At 36.0% G+C, this 15,449-nt stretch overlaps 1 protein-coding gene across 1 annotated transcript in view; it reads right to left on the bottom strand.

Annotated features, from left to right (window-relative positions):
* The window catches only part of CNTN5 (contactin 5), a 394,493-nt gene that overhangs the window by 171,203 nt on the left and 207,841 nt on the right, over nt 1–15,449 (bottom strand). The window contains exons 3-4 of the mRNA XM_058663995.1: nt 13,790–13,913; nt 13,492–13,667 (exon numbers count right to left, since the gene is read on the bottom strand). Coding sequence (XP_058519978.1) covers nt 13,492–13,667; nt 13,790–13,913 — 300 coding nt within the window. The remainder of the gene's footprint in view (nt 1–13,491; nt 13,668–13,789; nt 13,914–15,449) is intronic.

Here is a 15,449-nt window from a genome sequence, read left to right on the forward strand (position 1 = left end):
AGCCATCTCCCTTAGTTTCTTACTCTCGTTCTGCTGTTCAAACAAATAAACCTTTTCAGAAAGGATTAAATTTATCGAAGCACACCAGATGTTTTCGATAAAGTTTCAATATTTAATCTGACCTGTTTAGCCACCAGTAGTGTATATCAAAATTAGCATTTCAATTTTCTGATTTCAAATTTATAAATTGTAAAGCCACCAAGCACAGTGCTAAGTGGTTCAGATGATTCACACAGAAATCAGAACAAAACTTGAATGTCAGTTTCATATTTTAACTGTGGCTTCCTTAGCAAGTTAATTACTTTTTTCAGACTCAACTTCTTTACCTTACAAATATCTAAACCTCAATAAGGCTTAGCTTATGTGCATTTGTTAAGTATCAGAGTAAATGCAAAAAGCTTACAACAGCGTTTGACACACATCATTAAGTTGCATTAATATTTATCAACACTGGGAGTAAATTCTACTTTCTTAAAATATAAATTCTATCTGCAATTAATACTTAAATTAGGGAAATTGATAAAAAGAAATTATTTCTATTGTGGCAGCTTTTAAATTTATCCATTTGTAAGGCAGGGATACGTGGAGAGGGTAAGAGGAAATTACTGTCAGCCGCTCTTTCACTCCCTAGAAGCCCGCTAGGATTAAGGACTCAATACAAGCCATAATCCAGATACGCGCTTGTCTCCTACATCGAAGACAGAGATCTGTTTACTTGAGGCATTACCTACTCTCACCCAGGATGTACACTGGTAGAAAATGTGGGAGATCACCCCTGGATCTCCACCTACCTAGCCCATGTGGGAGGCCTTAGGCACAGGCACGCTGTGCCCTTGGCTAACAGACCCCAACACGGCTCGTTCAGTGAGCATGCAGCAGGAGCAATGGGCTGCTCCTCCATCTCTCTTCCCTATTCTGCTAGGAATTCCTTTGTAAACAACTCTAGGAAGTCAAATGTTACGTTCATTCTGCTTCAACGTACCTGCCCTGAGATATAATTTCCTATGCTTCCTATGCTTCCTGACCTTTAACTGCATTGGAGGTTCCAGAAGTAACAGACATACCTGTTAGCCAGTCACAACATTGTGGTACTGTCAGGACCACCCTTTTGCCTGCCCTCTTCTCCTATATAAGCTTGTGACTTCTCTCAAATAAATGGATATTCCTCACCACCAGTTTGTCTCCAGTGTTTCTGCTGCAGAAGAGCACTGCCACCTCACCTCTTGGTCTCCAGGTCTGCTGGAGAGAAGACCTCAGAGAAGGAAACTGGAATCAGAAAGACCGCCAAGAGTAAGAACCAGGTAAACTGGTATGGAATGCCGGCATCTTAACGGCCAGACCTAATACCTACTCTTACTGTGTTTTCTTTTTTGTTATTTTAATAAAGATAGTCTTGTGTTTCATTATTTATAAGAGTATATGATAAAGTAGATGAAGTTCATGTCAAAAAAATTCTTTAGGGGGGCAGTCTAGTGGTATAGTAAGCTAATCATTTGCCTGCAGTGCTGGCATGTTGCATGGGCACTAATTGTGTTCTGATTGTTCTACTTCCAACCCAGCTTCCTGCTTATGACCTCAGTAAACAGAGAAAAATATGTAAGACTTCTTGGATAAGGTCCCAGAAGTAAAGGCAATAAAAGCAAAAGCTGCTAAAGCAATTTACATCCCCTAATAAGGTACTGGACACACTTTTGATAAAGACCTAGCTGAACGTATGGCTCAACAGGCTAACCCTTGCCTTGTAGTGTTCTGCCATCCTATATAGGTACCAACCAGTTCTAGTCCCAGCTGCTCCAATTCCATTCTCACTCACTTCTTATGGCCTGGGGAAGCAGAGAATGGGTTATGTCATTGGGCCCCTACACCCAGGTGGGAAACCCTGGAAAGAAGTTGCTGGCTCCTGGCTCCACAATGGCTCAGCTCTGACCATCGTGGCCATTTGGGGAGTGCAACAGCAGATGGAAGATCCTTTCTGATTCTCCTTCTCTCAGATAATCTCGCCTTTTAAATTATAAAACTAAATCCTGATTACATTTGTCTTCCTCCCTGAGAGGATGCTTAAAATGCTCAGTTTCCCCCATTATTTAGGTCTTTCCTCCCTTGGAGCCCCTCCTATCAATGTGGAAAGAGACCTCTCTCTAAAATCTGAATCTACACATTGAAACAAACAAACAAAATTCCTTAAAAAAACTGTTACTTACAAAAAAAGCAGTTCTAACTTTGAAGAGTGTTTTAAACAAACAAGGTACAGGAAAGCACAGATAGGTTTAATGGTTATTACTGGTTATTCCACTCTGGTGGAATTTAAAAAGTAACCATAAATCAGGCTCTCCAGAATTGCTAGCATACAGATGAACAGCAATTCAGGTATTTTGTTTAATACACATGCTAGCTGTTTCTTGTAATTATAATTCCTTACCGTTTTGTGAATATAATGACTATTTATGAAATCTCATGATTTATCGCTTAAATAAGTCAGAGTTAGATTTCTTGGGTGGGTGATTTCCCATGTTTATGAAAACACAATTGATATAAATTGCCTCATTGAATGTTCTTCACTGATAGTTTATGGACATGCTTGTTTTTTTTTTTTTTGGAACAGATGTGATCATTTTCATTGCTATTTAATATGCCATGAGCTTAGGTAAAGCAACTGTATAGATTCTTCTGCCTTTTAGGAAATCAGAGCTAAACTGGCAGGAAAAGTAAACCAGTGTTTCTGAGTCTCTTTCTCGTGAGTTAGGGTAGTGACACTAGTAGACACATCAGATGACAGCAAGCGAAAGAGTAACATTTGTGTATACATTTCCAAAGAATGTCAGCTCAAAGACCATTTCTTAGATTGACAAATTCTGTCACTGACATTAAATCTAAGTTTGTAAGGCACTGAAACTATAAAAGTAATATGAAACTATTATTTCTACCTAAATTGATAGAGACATTGCTAGAACTTAAGAATCATTTTTAGGGACCAGAGCAGTGGCCTAGCGGCTAAAGTTCTCACCTTGCATACACCAGGATCCCATATGGGCGCTGGTTCTAATCCTGGCATCTCCACTTCTCATCCAGCTCCATGCTTGTGACTTGGGAAAGCAGTCAAGGATGGCCCAAAGCCTTGAGACCCTGCATCTATGTGGGAGACCTGGAAGAGGCTGCTGACTTAGGATCGGCACAGCTCTGGCCATTGCAGCCACTTGGGGAGCAAATCAGTGGAAGGAAGATCTCCCTTTCTGTCTCTCCTCCTCTCCGTATATGTAACTTTCCAATAAAAATAAAAGTAAATCTTAAAAAGTCATGTTTAAAATAGAAAAGGAAATTTATCTCTAGTCATGATCATATCTAATATCAATTAAAAAAACTAATAGGTAAATATCCATATTTCTCTGAGATACTTTAGTTTACCTGGTAAAACTAAATGTTTTAAGAAATGACTGATTAAACTACTTCCTGGATAGAAAAATTATAAACAATGACAGTACCTCTTTGTTTGGATGCATCCATGAGAATACATTTATGAAATGACTACACTGCCTTAGTAAATTCCATACTTGCCAGTAAGTCTAACACATGGACAAAACCACAACCTGGGCATGGGGAAACTATCCAGACCTCATCTGAATATAAAGTTAGACTATCACAGTGTAAGTACAATTTTGAAGATGCAATATTTCCAATCTTCTTGCTGACTGGATTGCATGTTCAATTTCTTAGGATCGCATGAATATGAAATCTGAAATTGTTGCAGCGTCATTCTTTCCTTACAGACTTTTATAGCTTCATTTATAGTTTGAACCAAGATTGATGTTACAAATTACTTATTAAGAGTTATATTGAGAAAACTTGACATGACCCAGATAGTAAATTTTCAAACACTGAGGTTTTGACCAGTAGCTAAAGAAAAACAATCAGACACACGGCAGAAAGTTCACATAGGAACTGTGGCCAACAGTTCACAATTGCTGAGAAACTTTTGATCAAAACATCCATAATCAACTCATCTTGATTAGGGCAAACCTCTTATTTCCTTCCGTTTGCATTTTTTCAAAATGGGGAGAAAAAGCCAGTTAAATTACCACCAAGTGAATCTATCAGTGTTACAAAACTATGGCAAGAGTATACAGGCTTCAAGTTCCTATGAGATAATAGTATATTTTGTTGAAATAAAATTCAAGAATAAAGAGAATAAAGAATGCAAATCAGTATTAAAATGATTAAGAAACTATTTTTTAAATGCTACAGCTTTCTGGACAGATTTAATGTATTTCACTGAGCTTGTCAGTAAAATGTGAGAAAATTCTAATCTCTTTCTAGATTGATATAATATTTAAACATTAATGATCTTCTCTCTGAGAGAACATTTTCCTGGAAGAAGAAAATCTCATGAATGCATATAACTTATTTGAAAAGGAAAAATCGATTTCATTTTCCTCTCTTTTTATTCTTTAGCCTCATAGGCTGTATAGACTCTTTGTAGAATCAAATACCACCATGTGTTCCCTCCTGGCTCAAAACAGCTTCCACAAGAGTATCTTACACTCAAAAGCCTTGCATTCTGATACCTGTCCATGTCACTGTGGAAAGTGATGCTGAAGCAACTCAAAATGCAACGGTCTTGCAAGACTATTATATAAGCATTTGACAAGAGTGATGTTCTCAAATTTAAAAATTTGAATATCATGGTTATGGCAATATCTTTTAATTATTCTCTTTCGCGCCTCTGAGATCACTCTATTCTCCACCGTTGGTTCAATTTTCTTAGTTTCTATGCCTTTCTTAATTAATTAGTTGAAAGACAGGGAAGCCCAGAGTAGACCAACAGAGAGGTTCCATTCTCTGGTGCAGTTGCCAAATGCTCACGAAGGCCAGGACTGGGGCAGATCCAAAGTCACAACCTTGGAGTGTAATTCAGGTTTTTCATGTGGGTTTCAGGATCCCAACTACTCATTCCAATACTGTGACATCCTAGGGCTGTACTAACAAGAAGCAGAGCTGAACCTCAATGCTCTGCTGTAGGAAGCAGGTGTCTTAGACACTAGGCTAAACATCTGTCCCGTACATTCTTTCTAGCAGAGAAATGCATACATTTCTAAAGATTTCATACTTGCTATTGTTTTTTCCCTAGTAAAATTTCTCTTTGATGAATTAGTCCTATGGTTTCACACAGACTCTCAATGTATTGTGTGCCTTGTTTTCCCCTTTCTGCTCACCAACTAATATTCTTAAATGGCATATCCTTCCGAAAGTCACAAAGACTTAGGTAAAACAAAAATTATTTTAATCCCTAAAAAACCTATTTCACTTCTGCACATGACCAAATTACATAACAGCAATATGCATTGTTTGAACTGATCCAAACTCAGAATCTTGCTGTAAATCTAACATCTTCTTGTTTTTTTCACATTCCTACCAGAATGCAGTCAGTCATCTTCAAACTCTGCTTCACTATGGGGCCTTTTCCATAGAAGGAATCCCAGTATATTACTTCTTAAATCTAGATTATCAAAATGATCATCTAATTTGACGTCCCATGCTGAGTTCTTCTGGATACAAATTGCTAGAGTTCTTATTATCTTATATTGCCTATATATCTGTGGGGTAAGTTGCAAGCTTCTGTGCAATTATGGTCTGTCTGAAGAATTTTATACAGAGACAACCTAGTCAGAACTGTGTTTCACACAGCTTGTTTTCTTATCATATCAGAAAATAATATAGAGGAACTATAGAGTGGCTGAAGAGAGGTTGGTGAACAGAAAGGAAAAAATGGGTGAGATGCTAGATAGCGATTTTTCTTAGATGTCTGAGGAAAGATAATGAATGCCTGAACCAAGGAGATTGAAATGAAATCAACAGATTTGTACTGATTTTGCTAATTGCCAGCTCCATGAGGATGTATACCACCCAGATAATCTCCCTAAAAAATCCAAAATAAAGCCTAGCAGAATACAGCAAATATATATTCTTTGCCTAAGTTTATTACAAATGTATTAAATGAAAATGTGCTTTAAGTTAAAAACAACAGCATCATAAAGCATCAATCATGCAACATGAAGTGAGATCTGAGTCAGTGCTACTACTATTACCAAGACACAACAGCAGCAGGGCCGTTCCTTCGACAGGGAAGTCAAATCCCCAAGAAATCCAGGCTGAGTAATGCACATCCTCATCAGACTCCCTGAATGGAATTTTTTCTGATTATTCTTAACAAACATTTACATTTTCTGCTTTCTCCTTTTTGTGCTATATTGATAACTTTATATTTAACTGAAACCTAAGCTGTCCTGAGATGGAACCTGACACCAGTACTGCCTTAGAATTTCTTGTGCAAAGTAGGTAGAGGTCTTTAAAGAAACTTTGCTAAAGATGAATATGCATTCATTGGGTAAGTGTGCTTGCACAGAAAAGGGCAGGGATGTGTGTGTGTGTGTGTGTATTCATGATTCTGGTCTTGTTCTCTGTGCTTCACACTACTTGGCTGAAGAAATGACCTTCTGTATTTCTAAATACAAAGGACAAAGTAAAAAGACACAAACACACACAAAAATTCCCTGTGCCAAATCCAGCAAGTGAGACCACTGTGATGGATGTCACCTGCCAGATAGGGACAGAGTGATTCATGCTTTTAATAATGAAAGCACCTGTGTGAATGATGTCTCATCAATAAAATATTGACAAATTTATAGTTTATTTAATAGAATTAAGGATTTGAGAATACTACTGATTGCAAATTAAGTCATTACCTATGTTTCACAATTTCCCTGTGGTCAAGAGTTTGTACTATAGTTTATTAAGAGGTCATACATTCAAAGTTACTGAAATTATCCTTTAAAAGGAAAACTCAAGCGATATCTTTATGAGTAGTGATTTGAATAAAGCCCAACTAATTTTGCATGCAGAAGCTAAATTAGAAACAAATATTTTATAAATTCATTCATCTGATTAATATTCAAATGATCTAAAACAGCCTCATATTCTACTGAATCAAACTAAATATACTGTGAGGGGTGATTATTCAGATACTTTAATTAGATATTAAAAGCTGGTAAAATGTGGTTTTAAAATCTAAGGAGAATTTAACTGGAAGAAAGTTATTATAAGACCAGAGAAGTAATTTTTGAATTTTACTTGAAAATGAAAGGTTAAGTTAAAGGGCTTAAAGTATACAGGCTGCGAAAAGAGTTATAGGAGTTATTTTAATCAACTGCTTCAAAAAAATAATGGAATATTCAGAATTTAAGTTTTATAAGTGGCCTGAAAAGCAATATGTTGAAATTTAGACATGAACTATCAATTTACTAAGCATTGCATGTGAAGATATATTTGAAGCAAGAGACAGCATGAGGAGATTTTATTTTTGATTCATTTTATGTTTGATTTGCTGGTATGAATTATTTCTAGAAATCCTGACTTTGAAGAGATTGCTGTAAGGTTTTGACTTCTGAAGAATGTTTGAAAAGAGTGCACTGTCAACATGATCAATCTTTTCATCAGCATGGTAATAAGTTAATAGAGTGACAAGGTTTTATTTAGTGTATGTATGCTGCTTGTCACTACTATAGGTGAGAAAAGTATCCTCATGGAGAAAATAAGCTCTGGGATTAAAACATATTTTCTTAAAAAAAAAAACCATATTGACAAGCAGTAAGAATCAACATGAGCAAAAACACAATGGCTTTGAACCCATTTATGTCTTTCTCTTTGAATCTAAGAGCCAGTGTAGAAACATGACAGCTCTATCTTATTAATTTTTATTACACCCTGGTGAGGTTCATACGTATTAATGCTAAAATAATGTATGAACATTAAGTAAGCTGCAGCATGTTTATAAATATTCATTTAGGGAGAACTCAAAATGGAAGCTTCTCTTGGGTAGAAATTTAAACACATGGGGGTAGGACAGAAGCGGAAGGGAACTGTGCAGCAGCTGCTCAAAACCACTAGCTACACAAACCAAAACTGAAACACTCTGTAGTTACTGGGATGAGTAAATCCATGATCAATTTCTTGCCACATTTAAGGTGGTGAATTGACTATTTCAGGTTAATTAAATGTGCTATTGAATTCATAGTTATAATCGAGATTGCTAAAGAAAGCCTCAAATGAGCAATTTCTGTAAGAATTTTCAAGATCCATAATGATACTTCTTACTCTACCCTCGTACTCCCTCCTCCTTCACTTGTAAAAGCATTTTCACAACGTTATATTCTCAATTTACTTTATTATCACAAGATTAACTCTGTAATAAAAGTGTATATATGAAATACATAAAATTTGTTCCCCTTATACAAATTTTAAAAGTTAAAAAAGTGTAGGAAATGGAAAATAAATTATTAAGCTAAAAATGTCTTTCCTTGAGGAACTGGAGGCACATTAGAGTACTTTGACTATGAGGAGGGCCAAAAAAAAAAAGTTTTTAAAAACACAGTTTTTCAAACTACATAACATAATCTTCAAACTATCATTAAATGTTACTTCATCAGTTATCACTTCCTCATTTTTTAAAAATTTCTGTATCACAAAAACCAGTGGCAGTAACAAATACAAAATAGTGTATGCTGACCTGGCAAATAAAAACAAAATAAGAGAGAAATGAAATAGTATGGTGAATACTATAAAAAATTTTTTTTTAAAAAAATCACTAAATGCTATTATGAACAACTGTAACATCAGATTTGAAAAAGTATAACTGGGCAAATTGTTAAGGAACACAAATTTTCAAAATTCAATTGCAAATGTCTAGAGAACCTGAAAAGACCAATGACCCATGGTGAAACTGAAGAATCTCCTGGCAAACAAAAAGCCGAGGACCCGACAGGTTCCCTGCTGAATTATGCCAAACCTTTAAAACAAATTCCAATTGCTCTCCAACTATGAGAGACAGTTCAAAGGGTGCGAACTGAACCATTCCACAAGGCACTAACTCACTTTTAAAACCAGAGGAGGACACAACAAAAAAAGAAACACAGAGATGAATACCAGTGATGGATATAAATGCAAAAATGAACAAATATTAGCAAATTGAATGCAACAATATGCCAGAAAGATCATTCACTCTGACCAAGTGGTATTTGGTGGTTTGGGGTACACAAATCAGTAAGTTGAACACATTATATAAACAGAATAAAGGATAAAAAGCATAATAATATAAGCAGCTATAGAAAATAAGTTTGATAAAACAACATTCACTTATAATAGAAATTATGAACAAATTACTTACAGATGGAAATACTCAAAACAATAAAAGCAACATGCCAACAAAAAATTGAATGAGAAGAGAGCTGGAAGTACTTTCATTAAGATCTGGAACCACACAAGGTTGTTCCCCTCAACACGTATTCAATAAATTCTCTGAAGCTTTAGCCTAAGCCATTTACTGTTTTAAATTAAAAAAAAATACCAGGCGGGAAAAAAGAAAGTAATATTATGCTTATTATCAGATGATTTTATATACAGAGAATCAATCTGTTACAGATGATCAGAACTGATATGTTTTAAGATGTAAGATCAACATACAAAAATTTGGAGCGGCAAATCGTGCAAAACAGCTAATAAAAATTATACGGGGTCAGGTATGTAGGCACGTTAGCTCAGTTGGCAATCCTCCACCCCCATATGAGTGCTGGTTCATGGACCAACTGACCTATTTCCTGTGTATGCCTGTGAAAGCACCAGAGGATGGTTCAATGCCTTGGGATCCTGTACCTGCATGGGAGACCGTGGTTGCTAAACTCTGATCAGCTCAGCTCCTACCACTGCAACCATTTGAGGAGTGAACCATTGGATAGGAGACCTTTCTGTCTCTCCTCTCTGTAAATCTGCCTTTCCAATAAAATAAATAAAATTTTAAAATATTATATGCCTTTGGTAAAACTTAACCAGACATGTGAAAAACCTCTACAATGAAAAAAAAAAAGGTAATGCAACTGAAGGCATAGCAAAAATTGGAAAAACTTATTATGTTAATATGCTGAGGAATTAATAAAATCAAATATTCACGCTTCTCAAAGTGATCCAGCATAATCCCCATGACTATACCAATGACATTTTTCACAGAATCATAAAAAAAATCTTAAAATTCCAATAGGAACACAAAGGACGCAAAATAGCCAGAATGTAGCACAATAATAAAACAAAGACTGAGGCATCACAGCAACAAAATGCAAAACTTACGACATGGCTATTGTGACAAAAAATAGTTTGATACTTAAATAAATACTCAAGCTAATGAAACGGGTGATTTAAAAAAATGTGATATAATTGTTAATAATAACATTTAATGTTTTTTTGGTACTTTTTAAAGTATCCTCAGTGACATCTCATCTACAAATAAATTATCTTTACAAAGGAGTAAGGACAGTCTGTTCAATAAATCTTGGTAGAGAAGTCAGAATTCAACAAATTAAGTTCAAGGTAAGAACCTTATGTTAAACCCTACAAAATCACTAAAATGGTTTTATAAATGACCTTTTACTGCAGTGCTTATGTAATCAGTTGGGGTGTTAAACCAACTTGACCTCTGTAACCCATTTGGTGGGACTGAGTTCAGTTCCTGGTTCCTGACTTTAACCTTGCACAGCCCGTTTTTGAGGACAAATGGAAGATCTCATCTGCCTGCATCAGTCAGTCTCTCTCTCTCCCTTTCAAATAATTCAAAAACACTTTTAAAACGAGCCCCACTATGAAGTATACACTGGTGCCAGTGGGTACCACCTTCTGTCCAGCCATGCCTGCGTCTGACAGAATTGACTTCCTCCATGTCAACCTCTGCCAGCTGATGCTGCGGCAAAACCTAATCCACCCACACCCACTCTGGCTTATGCATGTACCAGAAGGTAGTCAGCCCAACTTGGCTTTTCCCTACTGGATCTATCCCCACCACACTATCCCTACTCCCAGATTTCATATGTGCTGGTTAGGTACTGCAGCCCAGTCTGGCACAGTTGCCTCACCTTGGAATTTGCCAGTGGGTGCTATAGCCTGGCAGTCCACCACCTATTCCAGCTCATGCTGGTTGGGGGCTACATTCTAGCTCAGTGCTGCCAGCCCTAGTGTGGACTGGCTGGTATTGTGTCCTGACCCAGCCAACCCACACTCCATTCTGGCTCTTGGATATGCCAGCAGGAAATATGAACTGATCCAGCCTGGCCTGTCCTTGAACTGTGCCAAATGTATGCTGGTGGATACCGTATTTTGGCCTGATCTGGGTTGCTCCTGGTTTTGGTTCTTGCACTCACCTGTAGGGAGTGTGTCCCAACAGAGGAGTGACCCAAGCTCTTCCATCAGGATCTCTCCCAATACCACTCTCGTGCACGTGAGTGGGCCCATGAGCCCTACTTAGTTTACCTACTGTCCCACAAGAACAGTGGCCTTTCCTGATTGGCCCTCACCCATTCCAGTTCTTGTTGTTGGTTGCTACAGCCCAGCCAAGCCTGGTCCATATCCAGACACAGTTCACTTTAAAGACTCTTTTCCTTGTTCTCAATAACTTGACCTTCTTCCCCTAACTCCCCAACTATGTTCAAACTCCTACTCAATGCAATAATTAAAACTGCAAAAATTTTAATAATTAAGATTGCATCTGACTAAACATAAATTCCTTCTCTATTTATTACAGTTACAAAAATTTCTGCAAAGGTCACATGGAAAAACAATAGAGTTAAACCTAAGGTATAAATAATGGGGCTGGCCTCTGGGTTTTGTAGTAACTCAGGGACATAAGTGCTCTCTCCCATGTAAGTAATTGACTGTTTGCCTCAATCATATTCTGTATGGAATCCTATGCTTATCTTCCTTAAAGTCTAGGTTAGGTGGTATATGATGGCAGAAGGGCAAAGTAATAAGATGCTATCAGTGAAGGCATTATGCTTATAATGTTTAAACTAAAAATTAATAACATTGTTTAAATGAGTTGAACACAGCCTATGCTGCATGGGTAAGAGTCAGTGTTGCTCAAAGGTGGTCACTAAAGGCACAGTTTTGTGGCTACCTGGTCTCTTCCAATAAATTGGTTTCGGCTTAAAAGAAATCCTGGAATAATTTGCTTCTGCTAGGGGAAAAGAATTGATACACGACCTATTGCTAACCAGTATAGCTGTAATGGATAACGAAGATAAAAATAAGATAGAAATTTTGTATAAATGTACTCTGGTTTGCTGATCTATTGAATAGAGAGTCAACAGGAAAGCTATTTGTCTATTAGGTTACTTTGTTAAAGCATGTAGTGAATGGTTTTGGCTTCCATGATATACTATAATTTTTTATAATATGTAATATTTTACAAAATCATTGTCATGGGTTTAGTATGTTATATTGGTAGTTTTAAACATATCTACATGATCTCCTTAGCCAAATGTACTTTAAAAGACAAGATTATCTAGGACATGGCTGCGTGTTTAATAAACTATTCATTGTAAATCCTTTTTCATTTTTATTTATTTTTCTCCTTCACAGTTCTATAATAATGTGTCTGGATTTTAACTTTTTCCCAAGTGATATGTGGAAAAAGATTATATACAGAAAATCAATTATTACATTCTTGAGGGTATAATTTTAACATGAAAACCATGTTATGATACTTTATATAGTCAACACAGTTGCATCTATCATAATAGATATTCCTGACCTTCCTGTTTATTTTTTAAAAATCATAATCCACAAGATTTTAAGTTAAAGTGAGATCGTTTACTAAAGTATAGCAGTTTTCCACATGGTAGCCTAGCCTTATGTTGGTACAAACATTCATCACACATGGGGTAATCTCAAGAAATTCTACTAAATCAATATATGTAGTTAATAAAATACACAACTTACTTTAGAAAATGTTTATATTCTAGTATATATGTAGCTATATATTATAAACAACAAAAACACATGTTGAGAACTATGTCACTGGCTATTTGTTGTGGGAACATCATAGGATGTATTTATACAAAGTAAAACAACTATAACATTAGTAGTATAATTTCAGACTGCAAGAATATATGTTGTGTGTCAAGTCACAGATTAAAATGTCATTATATGATGTATTAATACATAAAACACTATATGTGATGTATTTCTTTCTGGGAGCAAAACTCACTATCTAAAATGTTAGCATTTCAGAGATCAAGGCACGATTTTTAAAATGTCCTTAAGTTTTGAAAAATCAATAACAGTAACTATTAGAGGGTGAAAATAAAAAGAATATATTTTTCAAAATCAAAGAGAATAGATTTCAAAAGATATTTGAAGTATAAAACTTGATCTACACCCATGAATAGGGCTCAACCTCCCATAGTGGCATAACAGCTATTACTTTGCAAGAGTCAATAATTCAAATAATCACAAAGTTTCCCAAGATACATCATTTGTATAGTCCTCTTCCTTATAATGAGTTTACTCATTGTCGTTAGATATTTTAAACTTTTTACAATTAAATTTAAAACTATAATTATGTGTATATCTGTATGCATATGTATGGAAAAATATATGTAGAAAATCATGTGTTTTACTCACAGGCAAACTGAAGTATGGCTTCTCTGCTAAGAATACTTCCAAAAGTATTGGTTGCCAAGCATTGATAATGACCAGAATCTTTTGCTTCAACTGGATTGCTTATAATGAAGGTGCCTTCGATCAAACTGTAGCGATAATCACTCTCCAAATCTATTTCTGATCCATTTCGAAGCCATCTTATTTTAAAAAAGACAAATATGTAAATATTACTTGACAATATGAAACTTCATGTACATATCACATATATCAGAATTTCAGTGACAATTTGTTTTTGAGAACAATGATGATGATTTTGTACCTGTAAGTGGGAACTGGGTTGCCACGAACTTCACAATTCAGTGCTACCTTCTTTTCATCAGAATCAGTTGGAAAAATAACATCATCTGGTTCTTGTACAAACACAGGCCCATAGTCTACACTTTCTGTAAAGACCAAAAAAGCATGTTGCGTTAAATTCCTCAAAATATTTGTACTTTGCCTTTTTTCTTTCAGTGTATTTAAAATTCTGGCTCTTTGTAATCAGATCATTTCCAAATGCAGATGTACCTAGAAAATTGCATTCTTTTTAGTATAGTGTTAGGACATACACAGTTTTTAAATTAATTTTAAGGATGCTTTGAAAAGTATGAGATACATAACAAAATCAAACATCGCGAACATTAACCATATCTTTCATATAAATCTGTTTTCATCTCCTAAGGCAGACATAAGGTAAATGATACAATTTTCATAAATCTTAAAACTATTAGAATGTTAAAACAATATAGGAAAAATTCAAAATTAAAATTAAATTAAAAAATTGTAAATTGATGGGTCAGTCCTTTCTACTTGCCTCAGAGCTACAGATATGGAAACACTGATGCTCAGGTGTTCTGCACATATTGCTTTCTTCGCTCATTCAAACTCTATCTCTTCAGTGCTGACCATGCCCTCAAAACTCAAGTAATGGAATTAGAATTTCAAAGCACATGCATTGTGTGTAGTTACTACGTGAATGCAGCAAATACAGAGATAAGAAGACAAAAGGCATAGAAAGGGTGGACAATTGGAAATAGATCTTACTGACTATTCTGTGCCAGATATTAGAATGTTAGTTCACTCGGTTGGTTTATATTCAGAGAACTCCTATGACAATTTGAAATCAATAAAGCATTCATGAGAAAAGCAGAAATAAAAATGGTTTTCAAATGTCAGCAAGAATTTCAGTTTTGTCTTGTGGAAAAAATGAAAAGCATGTGTGTTAATGAAATATATACTAGTTTGCAGATGTATACAAATTTAGAATATCATTTACTTGCATAGGATCAATTGAATTACAAATGAATTTTGATTTTGGAGACAAGTATAAGTTGTACTCTATAATGGTTTTAGACATAGCTGGTTGTGTTATTTTTTTTTTTTTAAGATTTTATTGTTATTGGAAAGCCGGATATACAGAGAGGAGGAGAGACAGAGAGGAAGATCTTCCATCCGATGTTTCACTACCCAAGTGAGCCGCAACGGGCCGGTACGCGCCAATCCGATGCCAGGAACCAGGAAACTCTTCCAGGTCTCCCACGCGGGTGCAGGATCCCAAAGCTTTGGGCCATCCTCAACTGCTTTCCCAGGCCACAAGCAGGGAGCTGGATGGGAAGTGGAGCTGCCGGGATTAGAACCGGCGCCCATATGGGATCCCGGGGCTTTCAAGGCGAGGACTTTAGCCACTAGGCCACGCCGCCGGGCCCTGGTTGTGTTATTGTAGGATATATATTGTAGGATATTGACCCATGCTCCCTGGTTTCCAAAATCACCCAGCATGATCTCCAGAAATCATTAAATGTTTCCTGGGATCAAACTCATCCTTTCCACAAACCACTGACTTTAATAATTGTAGAACTGTGTTTCAGGAAGACAGATTTTCAATATTGCTGTTAAATGGTTAGAGATTGACACCCTCAAAGAAAATCCACAGAAGATTA

The sequence above is a fragment of the Ochotona princeps genome, chromosome 4 (assembly GCF_030435755.1).
Source record: "Ochotona princeps isolate mOchPri1 chromosome 4, mOchPri1.hap1, whole genome shotgun sequence".
NCBI classification, from domain to species: Eukaryota; Metazoa; Chordata; class Mammalia; order Lagomorpha; family Ochotonidae; genus Ochotona; species Ochotona princeps.